Source organism: Frieseomelitta varia, unplaced genomic scaffold, assembly GCF_011392965.1.
Source record: "Frieseomelitta varia isolate USP_RPSP 00005682 unplaced genomic scaffold, Fvar_1.2 scaffold_333, whole genome shotgun sequence".
Classification (NCBI taxonomy): domain Eukaryota; kingdom Metazoa; phylum Arthropoda; class Insecta; order Hymenoptera; family Apidae; genus Frieseomelitta; species Frieseomelitta varia.
This window is the reverse complement of record NW_025110072.1, coordinates 128,064-148,211: the sequence shown is the minus strand read 5'-3', so window position 1 is coordinate 148,211 and position 20,148 is coordinate 128,064. Positions and strand designations below refer to the sequence as shown.

The window sequence follows — 20,148 nt, the reverse complement described above, 5'->3', positions numbered from 1 at the left end:
AAATCACCTCACATCTCACGATCAAAGTAGAATAGGCCAGGATCGTTTTTTCTAAAGTTGTATCGACCGAAATTATCGACAATTTCCCATTGTCATTGGTTTCAACGAAGTCATGCTCTCCCCCCCTCCGCTGCAAGTTACTACAATCGTCCATGACCCAACGACACTGTTCGACTGTTAGCAGTCGATTATTCGTTCGCCGCGGCGAACAAGCTGTTGAAAACTCGCGATAACAACGTTATCTAGTCTCCAGGCGAAGATTAAAACGACGAGTCGAACGCGAAGTCGAACGATCGAGCCGAACAAAGAAGGGTGGGAGAGGTACAAAGAGAAAAGGAAAAAAAAAGAGAATGAAGGACCGGCGACTTGTCCACGATGCTTCTCAGCTTGATCAGCCAGGCGACGACGAATCAAACGGCGACCAAGACGTCGCGCAAGCACTTGGCTCGGCGCGTCCGCGTTGTCGAGAGTCGTCGTCGTCGTCGTTGCCCGTCGTAGCTCGGTTGGAAGCCGCGTTAAAAATAACCGGTCACCGGTGATCGTCGCTCGGTCGATCGCGCCGGAGCACGCACCTAGGCAAGGGAAAAAATAGGGGGAACGACCGAGTTTCGTCGACCGAGCTGTTCACGCGCCAACCGGTTTCGGTAATTTGCGTTTCAGCGAGCCCGAGGATCGTAGACGATTTCTTTGAAACAACGACGCCCGAGGAGCCGGCCAAGGCCACGTTCCACGAAGCCGCGGCCAAAATCGTTGAGAATCGTCGCGTGATAAACCGTGTGTGTGTGCGTGCGTGCGTGCGTGTGTGTGTGTTTGTTATTTGTCCTTCCTATCACGTCCCAGTCTCTCTATCTGAACGCAGTACGCGGCTGGCGCGATATCGAAAGTAAAGGGAACAATGCGCGCGGTTTATTTTTTATTTATTTTTTTTTTTTTTTTTTTTTTTTTTTTTTTTTTTAACGATAAGAAGATGAGATGTCGAGGGTTCAACTCACAGAAATGGTTCCCCGGCCCGGCGTAGTGGTGGCCCTTGTAAGCGGCGAAGAGTCCCGGGTTGATTCCAATCTGTGACAAAAATCGATCCCATTAACTTCAAGCTGTACCGTTGTGCGAGACCTCTTGGGTCGAGGAGCGTATCGAGCAGTTGCTGGGTGGGTAGCGTATCGTATCTATATACACGTACGCATCGTGTACATATACACGTATGTGGTCACCGATCTCGTTTCGTTCGTCGCGCACGCAGGTCTTCGCAGAGGGGAAGACCAGCGTTCGCGCGTTTTTTACTCGCGACATTCCGCTACCGCGCGGAAATCACGGGCAATACGTTTAATTTAGCTTCGTCGGCCGTTCATCGATTCATTCCCGGTTCGAGGTGCCTCGAACCCGCGGCCACTTCAATCTCCTAGAGATCGTTACGCGGTAGGCTTATTTCCAACTAGTTTCCGTCGCCGACGATAGGATTATTGTCTTGGCAGGCCAGTCGAGGTTCGAGGAACGATTCGTCCTCGATTCTCCCGCTTACACGTCGAAGTCTCTCTCTCTCTCTCTCTCTCTCTCTTTTTCTGCTCGGTAGCGAAAACACTTGGAACACGCGACACACAGTGAGTTGTTTTACGAATGTCTAGCGGGACAAAAGTCGTAGGCGGTATGCAAGTCCACCGGTTGAGTGAAATCTATTTGTTCTTCGCGTCGATTTGACACGCGATTTTTCTTAGAAGATGTTGCGTTATCGTGCAGCGCGTAACTACAAACAGAAGAACGAGGTGCGATTTTTCACTCTCTGTAAACTCCAGCTGTAATAATCCACTGATTATTTCATTTTATTATTGTCTTGGGTTCTCACGTGCTGCGTGTATTCTTATGACGGAAGAGATAAGGAGATTCCTCTTGGAGAGAAAGAAATGTTATTGTGAAAATTGTGAGGCATCGCAAAGTATTAATTCGCGCGGATTAATATCTCTTCCAAGAAACTTTTGCACTATTGGCTCGGAAAAGCTTTTTTCCCATTCTCCGACAGTAGAATATGCCGCGAGAGTTGCAAATAACATTCGCCATTTGTTAACACAATGGACGGGACAGGCAACGTTATATATAATTTATATTATATAATATTATATATAATATGTAATTATATATTACAATGTTATATAATTTTTCAAGAAGTAGGAAATTCTTTCCTAACGTACCACATCAAGAAACGTTACTAAAGGTATTTTATTTAATAAAATACCTCTGAAATGAAAGATAGTTAATAATTTTAATTATTAATAAAATAATACACTTGTTACATGCTATGCATTCTCTTGAACCCTTTCAATCGTATATTAAATATTATAATTATAATATTATATTATAATTATAATTGTATTAAATATTATATTAAATTATAATTATATTAAATAATTTGAAAAATACGAGAAAATGCAGGCTATATGTTTGTCAGAGCATACCGTTCTCAATGTGTTAATATAAATATAAAATATTAATATAAATGTGTTAATATAAATATTAATATTAATATAAATGTAAAATATATGTTTGCCAGAGCATACCGTTCTCAATGTGTTAATATAAATATAAAATATTAATATAAATGTGTTAATATAAATATTAATATTAATATAAATGTAAAATATATGTTTGCCAGAGCATACCGTTCTCAATGTGTTAATATAAATATAAAATATTAATATAAATGTGTTAATATAAATATTAATATTAATATAAATATAAAATATATGTTTGCCAGAGCATACCGTTCTCAATGTGTTAATATGAATATAAAATATTAATATAAATATGATGTGTTAATATAAATATCAATATAAATATAAAATATATGTTTGCCAGAGCATACCGTCCTCAATGTGTCAATATAAATATAAAATAAATAATAGTTGATAATCTAAGAATACATGATAAATGGATTCTTAACTATTACTATAAAAAATATACAGTGATATTAATATTAATATTTAAGATTATTTTATCAATGTGATAGTAATATTAATATTTAAGAATATTTTATCAACGTGAATTAAAGAAGTGCATGTACGCATTGTACAAAGTTTCCCTGTTGCTCGAAAAAAACGTGCGGGCCCTGCGGGAGCAGGTTGGGCCCGCAGTCTGTTAAGATTCTACATTTTATATCGTGCATATTCGCATGTTGTTACATCTCCATTTCACATCTCCCGAACATGTTCTAATTTCCAACGTCGTGTCACGAAACTTCGTTGCTAGTTCGACGCTTGCACATACAGCTTGCTTTGGATACCTGCGAGCCCCCCCCACGTTTGTCGGCTCTGGATTATCGCTAGACGAACCACGAAGCGCGTCGTCGGCCATCGATCGATCCTGTTTCCCCGCCGAAAACCGTGCAGTGAAAGTAACATCGAGCTCTCGCGAGCGTTAGTCGGGGCAAACGCGATTCTCGACCTCGATACGACCGGGAGGTTTCTCCGCGAGGTGAAAGATAACGATCCCGGCGCGAACGCGGCGACGTTCGCTCTGTGTGTTTCGGGCACGGTCAATTCCTTTCCCGGCGCGGAAACACGCGTACACACGGATTTCACATACACCGTTCTTAGCCGCGATTATGCAACGCGGCAGAGACAGGTGTGGTAGTACCTGTTGCGCAACCACATTATCTTCGCTCCTCGCTCCTCCGTCGGTTGGACAATTAATAACGACAAAGTCCAAGGATACGTGACCAGGACGGCGGCGATGATCGGTCGCTGCGCGTCGCGTTTTCTTCCCACCTTTCCGCTTCTACGGCGACTTTTTTCTTTTTCTTTTTTTTTTTTTTTTCCACCGATCACCTGGCGTGAACGGCACCGCGATCGAAAACGAGATCAGTCGGCTCGCCTTTGAATACTTTGTTTACCGATCGGCGGACCGATTTAAACTTCCACACTTTTCTGGGGCGAATTGACAACGGGGGGGGAGGCTGTTAAAAATGGATGTTATTTTCCCCGCGCGGCGACGAAAATAAAAGGTAAAAATAATACCGGCCGAGTATAGGCGAGTAGCAAAAGTAAATCTTCGCGAAGGATTGAAAAATCAGAGAGTGAGGCACGGCGAGAACGCGAGAAAGAGAGATATATATAGTGAGGGTTGAGAGGGAGAGAGGGAAGCGTGAGTTGCGTCGAGGGGTCGTGGAACTTTGGACGCGAAATCGCGTTATATCGTTTGTTGCGTACGGGTGGTTGAGTTCTCTCCCTCCGTACATAAAGTACGTATCGCATTAGCGCGTTAACGCCAATGCGTTAGCCGGTCGGTCGGCGTCGAATGGCGCTTCGGCCGGGATAAACGAGGATAAAATGACGGGCCGGCGGGGGGAGGGGGAGGGGGGGTTGGAAGCCAGGGTAGGGTGTGGAATTGTCGCCGATTGAAAACAACGCGCGTCGATGAGACCGGAGCTGGTTTGGGTTAGGCGATCGGTGGAGCGGGGAGTGGGGAGAGGGAGCGACAGAGGGGGGTTGGTCGCTGCGCGGGTAGGGAACCTGGAATCGCGGGGATCCAGGGGTAGAGAGCCTCGGCGAAGGCCGGCCGACACCGGTGTCCCGCTGCGTTCGATTACAACGACGCCCGTAATAACCGAATTGCCCACGGCCCGTTAAAGCGTTTACACCGTTTGACGGATGATCGACCGCGCTGACTACTCGTTCCACGTAATATATGAATATGAACCAGCCGCTAACGGACTCTCACCCTTCCTCTTTCTCTCTCTCTTTCTCCTTTCTCGGCTCTTCCTCAACAATCTCGCCTCTCAATTGAATCGTAACCCTGTCGTTCCACCTTTTTTCCTTTTTCTCTTGGCTTTGGTTTTTTTTTTCGGATCGCGAGGAGTTCTTCCTCTCGTTCTCCGCGAACGTCTCTCGACACACGATGGATGGAAACGATCGAGCGCAGGATTTCGTACGCGAGCGTCCGCGTCCCGACGCGTGCCCCTCTATTGATTTTCAAATGTTGCACTCGCGCGTCACGCGCACACTTGCGCGTTTTACGATCCCTCGCGTAAGACGCACGCGGGCCATCTTCTGGATCGACTCGCGTAACAAACAATTTGTACACTGAGTATTAGCGGGTGGATGCGGTTCTTGATGTGAATCAAGAACGTTTTTTTTTTTTTTGTAAGAAAATGGCGACCAAAAACACTCGGAAATTGCGTATAGAGAAGAAGAGGGATATGCGTCTGACGTGTGTGCGTTTAATGCTCGTAGAAAATTATAAATCTCACCTTGAGGCCTCTACCCTATCGATTTGCTCTCGGTTCACAGAAAATTCTAAAAATGTTTCTAGAGAAACAGAATTTTCAAATTCCTTGTAATTGTAATCCCATTACAGAGTGGTGAATGTTATAAAGTGGTATAGTTTACTATAGAATGTGTTGTCTAGCGGTGTAAGTTATAGCAGAAGCCTTCAATGAGAGAATTTCACTTCAAAATTAAAATATCGAGCATACGAAGATTTTGAAATTGAGTTGAAATCAAAACGTGATCGAATTAAAATACAAAATGTTACTTTACAATGCAGCAGAGTCTCCCTGTTCTTCGAATATCTTAATATTCGAACGTTACGTCACTAGAATAAATTGTTTGCTACTAGCAGAGGATCTTTTACTCACTGTTAAATATTTTTGTTTCGATAATGCAACGTTACAATGAAAAATTGAGATTCACGCAGGGGAGGCTCAACTGCGCGTGTTATTAGACGTGTAAATAAGTTCTCGTAATACTCATTTGGCCAAGTCCAACTGTTGCTAATGACGGCTCGGTTATGTTCATTTGTTCTATCATTCTGACAGTAACAAATACGACTAGCAACGTTGGTAAGTTGTAAAATATTTTGCAAACTCGAGATTTATCGCGTCTCAAACAATGAACGTTGATAAGCCGCGTTATTTTCATAGAAAGAAAAAGTGCCAAATAGTTGTGAAATATATGAGAACAACATCATGCGCTAAGAGCGGTTTGAGAAGTTGAAAAACAGGAACTTTTACATGAATTTGCAAGCAATTCAAAATGTCAAATTGCAATCTTTTTTAAATGAAAACTCGCATAGTTTTTCAACAAGAGCTCGTAGCTAAACATTTTGTGGCATTTTATAGTTATTTACTGAAGAAAATACTTTCGAGATAAAGTGCAAGAACTCTGTTCATTACTCCAAGTAATGAAATAATCGTACTGCGGATTTTTATATTTCTATGAATATAACTGAAGAAATGGAACAGAAATGAAAATTTATTTCGTGGTAAATATTCTATTTTGCATATTTTATATAATTCTGCGTGTTATGTCGCTTTTTGTGTATTTCTTCAAATTTCCTATAAACGCATAAGAATCACAATCTAAAAAATAATATTTATAAATTATATATAATTTTATTAAAATTATTTATTATTATTAATTGTGTGCGTGCGTGTGTATATATGTAACGTAAACATTTGTTTTCCGGTCAGTTTTCAAATAGTTTCAAATAGTATAATCTCGTTTTTCCTTTCGAGGCTGCATTATTAATTTGCAAACACATCAGGACTTCTGAATTTCTTTCTCTATCTGTGTCATACGGCATCCACCCGTTTTTCTCTGAATAAACAAATTAGCAAATCCTCTGAGCAAACAGATCAACAAACAAACCGATTCGATCGGATCGAGGCAAGCGATCGATAGCGCGGATCCGGCGTATGAAGAACGCAAAACGGACCAACAACCTACCCTACATCTATCTACCCTAGGCACGCGAGTCAAGGTCGTGGCGGGAGAGTTTCACAAACCGAGGAGGGAAAATCCACGGGCGCGCGTCGGGCTGCGTGCGTCCGCGTCCCGTCGATTGGAAATAGAACGATTTCGATCGACACCGGTGCTCGATGAAACGGCCTCCGATAGGAAGGTGGTGAACGCGCTCGTTACCAACGTCGAGCGTGATAACCGAATTGGGTATGGACCATTAAAGCGATTACGACACCTGACGAACGCGCTACAAACGGCTATTTGTCGTCGTTACGTTACGTTCCGACTACGTCTCGCTACCTTCGAGATGGATTTTCCTGTTAACCAGACGTCCGTTATGCCGACGGCTAATCCGATTAATCCTCCTCTCCCCCTCCTCCCTCCTCGCGAAAAACGACGCGCGCGCGAGGACACCTCCTCCTTCGTTCCAGGATTCGTGCGATTTCTGTCCATCGTCCTCGATTGCACTTCGTCGATCGAACTACTACTTTTTTGGTTAATTGCCACGGGAAACGGGGGCTTAAATCTCGGTGGTCTTGACCGTGGGGTTCCAATTGACATCAAAACGAAATCGATGACTCTCCAGAGTCGCGAGAAAAAAAATTCAGCTCTCCTCTGCGTGAGCTGTTTCTACTTTGTCGATTACCTTAATCTTAATAATTCGAATGTTGTATCGTCGGAGTGGAATATCGAATGCATGACATTCGAAAAGTGTTCAACTAAGGGTGTCTTTCCTGTTTGTGAAATATTACTAGAAAATTTATTATACGATCGTCGTGATGTTAAATTTATGTTCGTTTCGTGAAAATTTCTTGAAAATGTCGAGCACAAATCTGCACTGCGATCCTGATGTTGGTATGTTTATTGGTTCGATTGTGTTAGTAGACTGTTTAAGAATCTGAGAGGCAAAAAGTTACAAACTTCACGTTGGTTCAATATTACATCGTATAATCAGTACTGAGAACCGATAATTTTTTCCCGAATTGCAACATCTTCTCAGTCTTAAGTATATTTAAATGTAACCCAGGCGAAACAAGTGACAAGTTTATCACTTTTTAATCATTTCTGTCCAGTGCTATCATACCGACGAGTTCGAAAGATAAAGAGAGCGACGAATAATTGTGCACGGTTCGGTCACTCGTTATGGTCCGCGAACCAGTTGCCAGCGCAAAGGGTTAAATCAGAGGGGTGTGTTTGCAACTTTCGCTCGAATCGAGTCATTAATTAGCCAACTAGCACAAAAAGTAGTTCGTCTGTACGTATATATTCTGAGAAAGCCTCAACTTGATTGAAACTGAAGGTACAACAGTTTTATTTCGCGGATTGTGTGTCGATGCCGATTATTAAATATCACATACTGAAAGATATATACCTATTTCACGGGAGCATTAAAGAAAGAGAGGAGATATTCGTAGTGAAAGTAACGTATTAGACCCGAAATCACTTGTATCGGGGCAAATGTAACGTAACAAGTTATTCTTTTTTTTTTTTTTTTGTCGCAACTTTTGAATTGCGATCGTCGCAGGTGAACTTCGAGGGTGAGTGCACATTAATCAAGATCTTCCCCTCTAAAATTCAACGAAACTGAAATTGGAAATCTCCCTTTCCGAGAGGTAATCGTTCTCGCGGCGAGCAACTTACTATGATAATGTCCAGATTGTTGGTAAGATGATCAGGAAGAACGCGCTTGCTCACTTCCTCTTCCGGCATACCGTCGAATCGGTCGTGCTTCTTCCTCTCTTTGTACGTCTTTGCTCGTTTCTTCGCCTCGGCTAATTCCGCCCTGAATCAAATTCATAGTATTAAGTTTAGTTGTTGGACAGATGATTTCTTAACGAGGCACGTGAGTCATCGAAAAAAAAAAAAAAAAACAAAAACAAAAACAGGTAAAGTTCGCAAATTTTTTTCGTACGTAATTATTAAATGAAAAATTACAATTTTTTTTTTTAGGTATGTAGATGTATTTCTTTTTTTTTTTTTTGTTTGTTTTGTACTTAAAAGAATTGAAGCATAAAGCTGAAAATTGGGGAACTTTTCATTTAATAATTACATGGTGAGAAAAATTCTCGAAACTTTGCCTATATTTATATAATTATTTAAACATTCAGGATCGTCTACGTTAAGGAACTATCTATCTAGTTATTTATTTATTTATTTATCTGTAGGTAAGAGAGGTTACAGTTACAAACAGTATAAATATAGATTGAGTAGATTATATTTGAAAGAGTGAAATGAATTATTGAAGAAAATGAATGAAGACAGGCGAAACTACATGAAATTTCATAATATAATATATATAATATACTATAATAATATAATATATATAACACATATCATCGTTAGATGATATAAATATTTGGATATTTTTGAATGAATGCAATGTAAAATATCAATCTCTTTAATTTAACCTAAACGTATCGATAAAAGGAGCGATCAATATTATACTTAATAATCAGGTGACTGAAAACTCTGCGAGGCGACGCGACTTCAAGTCGTGTCCTCTCAGTGTTGAAATTTCAGAACTCGATTTGAAAACGTGTCTAACTCCAATTGCAGATTTCACGAAATCTGAATTTAGAAATGAATAATGAAACGTGACTCTCGCGAAGAATTAACAGCAGACGAACAGCTCGTCAATCACAATTGAAACGAAAAATAGCGAAAATATCAGTCTTTTTTGATGATATCGCACCAAAAGTGTTGAATTATTGCCCCAGGCAGTATATACGTATTTTTAATTGTAAGCGCTTTCTGCCAGGAGAAAGATTTTTCACAGAAACGAGAAAAGAAGAATGATCGAACGAACATCGATCGTTCTCGCGAGCGTTATTCGCGTTGAAGAAGTTGGTTCGCGGGTAGTGAGCGAGGCTCGCGTATCGAGCGAGCAACTATAATCGAGTCTGGTCGCATCGATCCACGTCTATTGACCCCGCTGCAAATTATTATTTAGAATGAACTGTACCCGCCGACCGCGAACACTAGTCACACGCGGCGTACTTGCCGAAAATTATTCCGTAAATACGCGACCGAGTCGAATTATCTCGTAACGCTAATCTTCGAATTAAACGTTGGTCCACGTTGTTCGAATCGCGCTCCTACGAGTCGTAAAATTTGCTGATTAATTGAACGATTGGCGACGAAACCGAAATGATTCGTATCAGTGTTCGTTGGTAAGAAAGTAAAAGGACGGGTGTTTGAATTATTTAAAATACTTTTGTAACATAGTTGCTGCGAGTGTGTCGGGATACTTTTACACGAAGAAGATATTGGAACATCCTAGTTTTCTTATTTCTCTGCAGACGAATATTTCTCGGCACATCAACAAAGTCTCGTTTTCGTAAATATAGTTTACTATGTGCAAAAGTAATGTAGACGGTAGCAATTTTCAGTAATGAGTTTTTTGTAGCTTTACCACTACGAAGAATATAGAATATTTTTTATCTATATGTGTCCGAGAACAAGCGTCCTTCTCTAATGTTGGCGCGATAACACTCTGAAAGAAGTTACTTAGAAGGATATTTTGTATTTTTTTCAATAATATTCCGCCATTAAATGCGGATTAAGCACTGGAATGTTACAAATGTATCTAATATTTTTTTGACTTTCGAATTTTTATATTTCTTGTATTATTATTATTGTATAATTCATTATTGAACTTAGTTCAACTCGATTTTCTTTTTTCTTTTCGATGAATATAGTCTTTTTTGCAAGAATTTTGGTAAAGAAAATGGAAATGTTTCTGAGCACGAATTATTCTAAATAATTATTAAGTTTTCGTTGCCCTTCAATTTGCCTCGACTTCAACAAAATTGTTTAAAAAAAAAAAGAACAGTGAAGGGAGGGTTAAAAGTAGACGAATTTTGGTATTCTTCTGAAAGGGAAATTCCTTCTACATATTTTATTTCACAGTCTGATTATCAGGTCATTTGAAAATGAAATGAAAAGGAAAAGTCGTGGAAAAATGCGATTGAATAATTATAATTATATATCTCTTTCTTCGAACGATGGCCTGTTCGTAAAATCATTTGAAAACCTCTATTGACAACTGCCTGCATTAGCTGTAGTGTTTATCAGTGAAAAACCACCGTTACGCCTGTTATTTTAGAATAAAGGCGTGTTCTCTTTTCTTCTCAAAAAAANAAAAAAAAAAAAAAAAAAAAGAAAAAAAAACAATTTTGTCGAGTACCAAAATTCGCCAAATTGTTTTCAACCTTAGTCCCTTGTTAAAGAAGTGTGTTCTTACTCTTCGGGGGTGAGGATCATCTCTGATTTTCTCTTGCGGCCCCGTTTCTTCGGCTGTTGCGCCGTCAATTGGGGATTCACGTTGCCGTTCATCGCGCCGAGGTTCATCTGGAGATGTTGCGGCCCGGACAACGAGCCAGGCGGCGTTGACGTTGGTGTAGCCAGGATGGGTTGACCCCCAGCCGGACACGTCATGTTCTCCGGATTGCCAACCGGGCTGCTCGCCGTCCTTATGCCGCCCATCGACATTTCCTCGTCGACGAACGAGTACGGGTCCACCGGGGTCTCGCACTTGATCGCCACCTGCGAATTTATTTGTTCACTCGTTTATTTAAAAGAAAAAGAGAAAAAAACTTCTGACTCGAAGCTCGATAAAACACGTCGCGAAGAGTCGAAAATATATATAAGCGAAGGCATGGATTATAGATCAGGCGAAATAATTTTGTCACACGTTCTCTGAAAATGTTCGATGAACCAGTTGACGTGGCAGTTCACATACGCTTTTAGACGTGTATCCCGTAATCAAATCACTTCTAAAACAGGCGCCGGACAGAAAAATAATGTCATCGACGATTTTGAAGAGAGACGTCAGCGATGATTCTTAAGTTTAACCGATGTTTAATTCTTTTAACCTCTTGCGCTGGATCGTCGAGAATATTTTGTTCTAAAATTGTAATATTTCAGTTTTAAGTATATTTAAGTATAACCCAGGCAAAACAAATAATAAATTTATTACTATTCTCGATAATTTCTATCCAGTGATATCATACCGACGAGTTCAAAAAGAAAGCGACGAATTATTGTATACGAGTTCGGTCACTCGTTATGGTCCGCAATCGGTTGCCAGCGAAAGTGGTTAACCTCTTGCGCTGGAATGACGTGCCACGCACGTTGAGAATGTTTTGTTCCAAATTGCAACATTTTCTCAGTTTCAAGTATGATAAATGTAACAAATGATACGTTTATTACTTCTTAGTAATTTCTATCTAGTGATGTCATACCGACGAGTTCAAAAAGAAAGCGACGAATTTATTGTATACGAGTTCGGTCACTCGTTATGGTCCGCAATCAGTTGCCAGTGCATGTGGTTAATAGGGCCAAGAGATTTTTTTGTCTAATGACGTAATGCTTTGAATAATAATTTGAATATTTCTATCTAGATTTATTTCTCCTATTCGACAGTTGACGTTTTATTAAATTTTATGAACTTTTCGTATCATTAGATGATTTTTGGATTAAAATTTGCTGCAATGACAACGTAAGATAAAATTTGCAGAAGAAACAATCGGAGTTGCATAAGCGTACATGTTCACAGAAATGTTATTACGAGAATTTGACATTTTGATGTCACGCTTGTTACAAAAAGAATTGTAACAAGAACTCGTTTCCCTAAAATCGTGATTTTTCAATCGTGTCATTACCGCAGCAAATGACCGATATGAATTCCAATTCTAGTCAATGTTCGATCAAGTGAACCTTTGCTGGTTGAATCCACTTGTCCGAGGTTCTGTTGTATGAATCAAAAAATTCGTTAATAAAAAGGAGAATCGGCGATCTACGTGAATTTCTATTATAGAGTGTATGAGCTCCGAATTTAAATGTCAAATCTTCGAAAATATGCAAAGGGCTAGATAAATCAAGGGAGAAAAATCTAGAAAATCGCGAAAAGAAGGAAACAAACTGTTAACAAATAAAATAAATGTAAAACAAACTATTTACCCTCCGACAAGTTCATACATAGAGCCAAGTTTTGCTGTACTGATACGCGTTTTGCTCAGAGACTAGAGCCTGAGAGCGTTCTGAGATGCTCTCCTCGCATCCAACAATACATTTTTCGAAAGGAGAATAGGTTCAGAGAAACGAGAAAGCGCGTATGTACAATACGTGAAATGCTGCAGCGTCGTCAGAACTTGTGACCTATCTCTCGGGAATTTTCGAAGTGGAAAGCGGTGAAAATTCCGTTTCTTCGCGGGTTTCCTTCGCCGAGCGTAATGCGTTCGACGTTTCTCGGTTGGAAATAATGTTTAGGAAATTTGGCACGAAATTTTCGAATCCGCGCGCTTGATAGGCGTTCTTCTTGTGACGAGGAAAGAATGTTTCATTAGGCTATCGACACTGAAACTGTCGACGCTCAAAGTATAGAAGTTGTTTTAGAAAAATTATAGTATAAAGCATGCTACTTACTACGTACTGGTAAAAAATTTTGCGATCAAGCACGATTACTTCGAAATTCATATTTAAAAACATTGAAATCTCTCAGACATGAGAGCAGCCAAGTGAAATCAGTAATTTTAACTTCAAATTTTTATCGCAATAAACGATATTTTATTAGTCTCGCTATTAATCTAGGAGACTTCAATGTTTTGAAAAACACATTCGCGTTTGGTCGCAAGGTTGTAGGAAGAAATTTAACATATTAAATTTTATGAAAATTTTTGAAAAAATCATTCGTATCTTTAAAAATACACGCACAAGACAATCATTTGCATCAAAAATAACATTAAAATAAAATTTGGAAATTCTTTTTTATCGCAAAAATTTCCGTCTCAAAGAGTTAGCCACGAATTAGTATAAAAATTTGGAAACCGACAAACCATAGCGTCACGATTGTTTCCATCTTCATCCGTCTATGTTTCAATTTTTTCGTCTTTTTTTTATTTATTTATTTATTTTTTCTATTTTTCATCCTGACAACAGTCATCGCGAGTTTGCAGTTTGCGTTTTTTTTATGCGTCGTTTGGAAAATGTCGTTTGAACGACAGCCAGGGAACAAACGTGTGGAACACACGGCACCGCGATCGTAAAATATATATATGTATATATATATATATATATATACGCACACTAGTCGCGGTATAGTGTTTGAAAATTGCCCAACAGATTATCGTTCGTAATTACTCGTAACTTGTCAGCTCGTATCGAAACATCTTTACTACGGCGTTCTCACAATTTTCTCGATTCCCACGAATTCCCTCGTTTCAACGTGTTCTTTACTTTAAAAATGAAAATCATTTAAACCTTAGAAATACTAAGCCTCGACTCTTTGCAGCTCGTAATTATTTCTACTACTTAGACGAATGAAAACTAAAAACGTTTGCTTTCTTTTTTTTTTTTTTTTTTACAAGTAAAAGTTAAAGATAAACTTCTACAGTCTAAACTTATTGTCAGGTGAAACATTATCATCGTTCATACATAAGAAATGACGAATCGAATAATACGAGCGTGTTAATTATTTAGCTGGATGTTATTTGAAATACTATTACGATTATATAATGAACATGAAAATGATATATTGAATATGATCTCGAGATCATTGTCGATAAATATTTAAATAAATTTCTCAAATCTCGTATGTCGACGTTATCAATTGTGATTCCAATGTTGTGTTCAATTTTATTTGAATTGGAACGAGAAAAAAATTTAGAAACGATCTCATACTAAATTTTCTATATTGTCCCTAGAGTAACGATAATAAATATAGCATTTAAAATCTCGGACTGAACGACGATTCAGTTTCCCTTTTACTTGATGTACGATCTATTTTTCGTTTTTATCGAAAAGAACGTTCGTGTTGTTTGCATAAACGACAATCTACATTTTTCGACGAGGAGACAAGTGTCCTCACTTCTAAAGAAACGTCTCACAAAATCAAACGAACAATTAGTTATTGTGTTCTACGATTTCTTTTTGCAAAATTGTAACAGTGTGTGTCAACATCCTCGCGGTCGATATTGATATCACATTATTAATTTAGATGGGTCCTCGGATGCCGAGGAACAGATTATATCGAGAATATCGTTGTACCATGTTCGTTCACGTGTCTTACGTGGTCACAGCGACAAAACCGCATTGCGTAAGCGAATCGTAAAACTAACATCGGAACGTGAATTGACCATTTCGCATGTCATTGCGAAAACCCAATCCGCCGACCCCGTGTGTGCTCTCGTCGTAATTTATCGCTCGTAATTTTCGGTCGGTAACCGCTAGATCTGATCGATACGCGATCCACCAGCCGAGCGTCTCTCTTGTTGCACGTTGTGATTTTCCTTCTGCACACTTTTTCCCTTGCTCTCCCCTCCCTCGCCCCTCCATTGCGTAATCGTCCATTTTCCTATACACCTGCACGTGTTGATTAACGCTGCATTTTATCAATCCTCGGATGGCAGTGACGGGATCATTTGAATATAAGAAAGGAATGATTGTACAATTACAGAATAGGCAAATTATTAAAAATATCGAATATTTAATATTTTATATATTAATATTTTATCATTTAATTATATTATTTAACATATTGATGACTTGATATTCTTGATGACTAACGTTACACGCTACGGAATATGTTTTGGTATGATCGTAATTAATTGTACAATCGTGAAATAGATATTCCTTATTAAAATTAATGTAATCGTAATAATATTTGCAGATCTGTGGTTGGATTAGACTGGCACGAAACGAAAATATTGAATAAAAATTATTTAAATAAATTAATTGTTTAAAAGTAAATTATTTAAAAATTATCAAATATTGAATAAAAATTATTTAATACTTAAATTTACTTTTTATGTTGGTACAAGTATAATACAGATATTTGTAAATGTATCTTTCCCTTCGATTTTTGAGAAATGTGTGTAGAAGACTGAAATATTCAATGAAATTTACTAGAAGAAAAATTTACTGCCTCGCAGAAGAAAATACGACGATACTAATTTGATATTAAATATTCGTAAACATATTTAACACATGTCGCCCTTAAATTTTCTGTTATATTATTTTGTTACACGTGCACGCGTATATTTCAAATCTGGCACAAGTCGTTCAGGATTATTTAGAAATTTGCAAAATAATTATTTACGAAATCATAATGCTGGATGAAACAGACTCCAAGGAACAATGGTCAAATATTGTATTTGTAATTTTGCATTTTTCACCGTTGAAATCCTGAATTTTGACGGTTCTCGACGTTCTTCTAACGCGAGGGCTATTATTTTGATCATTTCGTGACATTTTTGAAATACTTCAATAAACATTCGGACGAAAAATTTTCGATTTTAGAGAAATTGTCGATATTTGAAGTGCTATAATATCATGAGAAAAAATTGCACAATAATCTGCCCGTTTTAAAACGCGAAGTTTTTGCTTTCACAATTTTGCGTTCATTTTTCTTTTTCTCTTTCAAAGATGTATTTTTCATCGTGTAGCAAATGGAAAAGATATTTCTTTTTTCCTCAAAAATACTACGAATTGAAATGTTTTGTAAAAATATGAAAAGAATTCTTTTTTTTTTATTAAATCTACCACGATTTTAAAGATTCCTCCCTTTACAACGATTTCCTAAAATTTGATATACAATTTTATTGAATGTTGAATATTAAATTTAATTTAATATTTTCTCTCCGTTGGCTTTAGTTCGACATTCAAAATTTTATGAAACAGCTGGGATAAAGGTATCGTACAATCAAAATTGTAAAAAGAAGGCTGCAATTAATAATAAATTCAGTCACGAAAAAAAATTTTTCAAGTTTTTGGAGACGTCTGAATTTGTTGCATTTTGGAGAAGGAAGAAGCGTCTTTATTTTTCTACCGCTTTTGAAAATGGAAGAGGAAGGTTAATATTTTAATTGTTCATGCAGTGCTGTATCAAAATGAAGTGAACTGGTTTAATACCGATTTACTGTTCTAAAGAATTCAATATTTAAACAGGCTTTAAAAATTACTGACTGAAAGAAAAATCCTGTCATTACATTGATTAATTAAACAAGAAAATTTAATGTCATTAAGAATTTAATAGATTCGATATTAAATTGTTGATTCTGATAAAATTCAGGAATTACATAAAGTAAAATATGAAGACAAATGATAGTTCATTTTATTCTGATACGACAGTGTATGTAAAACAGTTAATTTCCCGATTCAGTGAAATTCTATAAATACTATCTAATACTTCTCCACGATTTTTGTACAAATGAAACTTTCAATGAAAATTCAACTATTCCGTAGTTTCAAATATACCAAGTTTCGGCAACGAAAATTTCGTGAAATGTCAGATAGAAGAGAAAGACAAAGTCCATTGGATTAAACATTTTGATTGTCTACATATTTCATTTTCCGATCCGACGAAAATCTACTAAATTAAAAGAAAGGGGGAAAAAAAATATCAAAAAAAATTCAATATATTTCATAGTTTCAAACATACCGAATTTCGGTAATAAAAGTTTCATCAAGACACCAAATAGAAAAGAGAGAGAGAGAAAGAGAGAAAAGATTCGACACTTCTGTTCACATTTCCCGGTTTCAACGAAAACCCAAACGAGTTCAAAAAAGAAAAATCCAACTGTTTCGTACTTTCAAACGTACCAAAAATCTCGCGAAGACGTCAGATAGAAGAGAAAGAGAGAGAGAGAGAGAGGAGGAGAAAAAAATTCGACACTTTGATTGTCCACGCGGTTCCCATTTCCACGATTCCACGAAAAAAGCCAAAAACGAGTTCGAAAAAGGAATAGAAAAAAAAAAAAGAGAGAGATGCAACTTTCGAATAGTGTATCAAATTTCGGCAACGAGGGTCTCGTTAAAACGCCAGATAGTGGATGAAGAAGGGTGAGGAGGAGAGGGTGAGGATAGGAAAAGGAGAAGGCTGTGGAAACCGGATTCGAGAGGTTCGCGAGGTTTTGTGGGTGTATCTTCCTCCGGAGAGAGAGAGAGAGAGAGAGAGAGAGAGAGAGAGAGAGAAATAGGAAAAACTCACCTGTCCGAGGGTGGAAGCGGACGAGCCAGGTTGCTGGGGTTGATGCGCTGTCGCCGATATCGGCGTGAGGGGTGTGTGCGGCGTGTGTGGTGTGTGCGGTGTGTGCGGTGTCAGCGGCGTGTGGTACTGCTGACTGCTGTCACCACCGGTGCTCCTCATCTCGAGGTCCGGACTTGTCTCGTAACCGTCATCCCTCGCTTCCTGCTTTACCATCACTCCTGCACAGAAAAAGACATCGCACCCACCGGTGTCGGTTCAATCTCTTCTCGGTTTGATCGTCAGTTGATTCAAAAACCGATCCCGCCCCCCCCCCCCCCCCACCGTTTTTCGAGATACTCGAAAAACGGTGGCCGACTAAAATACAGACGTTCCCTTTTTTTTCGTTCACTTTTCTTGGATTGTTGAAACTGAAACTTATTGTCAGCTGGATCTTCGCCGAGCGTGGATCTTCATTTTTGAACAAAGTTTGAACACCAAACGTGGATTTTTATCAACTCAAAAAAAGAAAAAATAAGAAAGTTAGAAAAATGCAAGAGAACATGAAATACTCAAATATCTGTGTAATAACAGAGAAAGCAATTTTCTATCTGGTATCTCTCTGGTTTCTAAATTTTATTTATTAAAGTATGAATTTGCATAAAAATCCACAGTCTGATTATTAACAGCTACCTAGCTACTTTGCTTTCGATATATACTTTCGTACACTGTGTGCATCATTTTTTTTTTTTTTTTTTTGGCACTTTTGCATGCTTAAATATTCGCATAAAAATTCGCGGTTTAATGATGAAATTTGGTTACACTAGTAACAATTAAAATCAGTCTGAAAACATACGTAAGAATTACGAAATATTCATAAGTAGTTGATGGAATTTATTTCAATATTTAAGAATGTGTTCCAAACTGTCATTTGTTTAAAAGTAAGAGGTACACATTCTTGTAATTTTCGTAGGGTTTGTGTAAAAATTATATCTACGATGTAAGTCGTTACTCATTAACGAAACGTTAATTTGTCACGGGAATTTCTTACAAAATGAATTCCATATTGTTCTTTCAGTGTTTTCTTTTCGCGAAACATGTAATGTTAAAAACATGCGCATTTATGGGACATTTAAAGTTACAAAAATACATACAGTACATAAAACAATAAACTTTTAACAACTTTCGTTGTTAGATGAAAACAAAAATCTGCCGTGAAACAAGATTCTACTTTTTAAAATATTTCCACAAAATTCCTTAGTTTAATTCTAATTGGTACCAAATTCCGTTTCAAAATTCGAGGCATCAGAAGCGATTTCTTTATTATCATTATTATTATTAATCTTTCAAATCTCGTGATTTTAACAATTTTCTCTCTCTCTCTCTCTCTCTCTCTTTCTCTCTCATCTTACTCCGATAGAAAAGAAAATATTATCCCCAAGAAAACACGGAGTATCGAGAATCATTGAAAACAGAGAAGGTTCCTTTATCGAACGTTTCCGGTTTCTCGCGTGACCTTTTCCTCATTCTTTTCGCTCGCACGTTTTTGCGTTGCCGCGGAATATTTTTAATATCGATTTCCGAGGGAAACGCGGCACGTTATTTTTCCACGGGCTTATCGCTCCGGGTATATTTTCACGTCGTGAGTCAACTTTTCGCAAACGCGAGCGCGTTTCGAATAAAATGCCGCTGCATGCCGTGGTTTTGAAACTCGAGCCACGAAATCCACCCCCCCTTTTTTTCGTACGCGCTTCTTCGCCATTGCTTTCTCTCCCCTTTGTCACCGATCGTGTTCTCCCAAGTTTCTTCCGATCTTTTAATCAACGACGTCGGATTAACTCTTCGTCGAAAAATTTCAAGCCTGAATTTGATAAGATGACAATTCTCGATCGTGATTTTTTGAAACGACGTTAATCATTTAAGTGCACACGTATATAGCTTGCACTTAAATATTGTTAACTGTTGCATAGTTAATAATATTTTTTACGCCAAAGATTTTTAGAACAGGATACAGCTTAGATTTAGATAATTTGTTTCTAGGTTTTAAAGGTTAAATTAACAGACTTTACGTTACCTTGCTTAGTGTTTTTTTTTTTTTCTTTGTGTTTCGTTTTTTAGACAAGCCAGGTTAAGTTAAGTACAGATAAGGTGCTAAGGTGTAAGATTAATTTTGTATTTAGATTGTATAGACATTGTAAGTAAGGAATACCCCCTTTTCCCCATAAGCCGCAAGGGAGATGAGGAATAAATGAACAATAACAACAATAGTTAATAGTATTAAATACTAATATTTTTAATAGTATTAAATAGTAATATTTAGTATTATTTTTAATAGTATTAAATATATTTAATAGTAGTATATTTAATATTAGTAATTATAGTAATATTTAATAGTAATATATTTAATAGTATTAAATAGTAATATTTAGTATTATTTTTAATAGTATTAAATAGTAA

General features: G+C 37.8%; 2 protein-coding genes across 5 annotated transcripts in view; one reads left to right on the top strand and one right to left on the bottom strand.

Moving 5' to 3' along the window:
- LOC122530237 overlaps positions 1-20,148 on the top strand; it is a 126,468-nt gene that overhangs the window by 14,931 nt on the left and 91,389 nt on the right. The gene's annotated exons all lie outside the window — the stretch shown is intronic.
- The window catches only part of LOC122530238 (atrophin-1-like), a 119,030-nt gene that overhangs the window by 22,642 nt on the left and 76,240 nt on the right, over positions 1-20,148 (bottom strand). For all 3 annotated transcript variants that reach the window (XR_006306935.1, XR_006306936.1, XM_043657033.1), the window contains 4 exons: positions 17,716-17,933; positions 10,972-11,273; positions 8,370-8,511; positions 993-1,062 (listed from right to left, as the gene is read on the bottom strand). Coding sequence is in view for 1 of the 3 variants with exons in the window: in XM_043657033.1 (XP_043512968.1) it covers positions 993-1,062; positions 8,370-8,511; positions 10,972-11,273; positions 17,716-17,933 (732 nt within the window). In the remaining 2 variants the exon portion in view is untranslated. The remainder of the gene's footprint in view (positions 1-992; positions 1,063-8,369; positions 8,512-10,971; positions 11,274-17,715; positions 17,934-20,148) is intronic.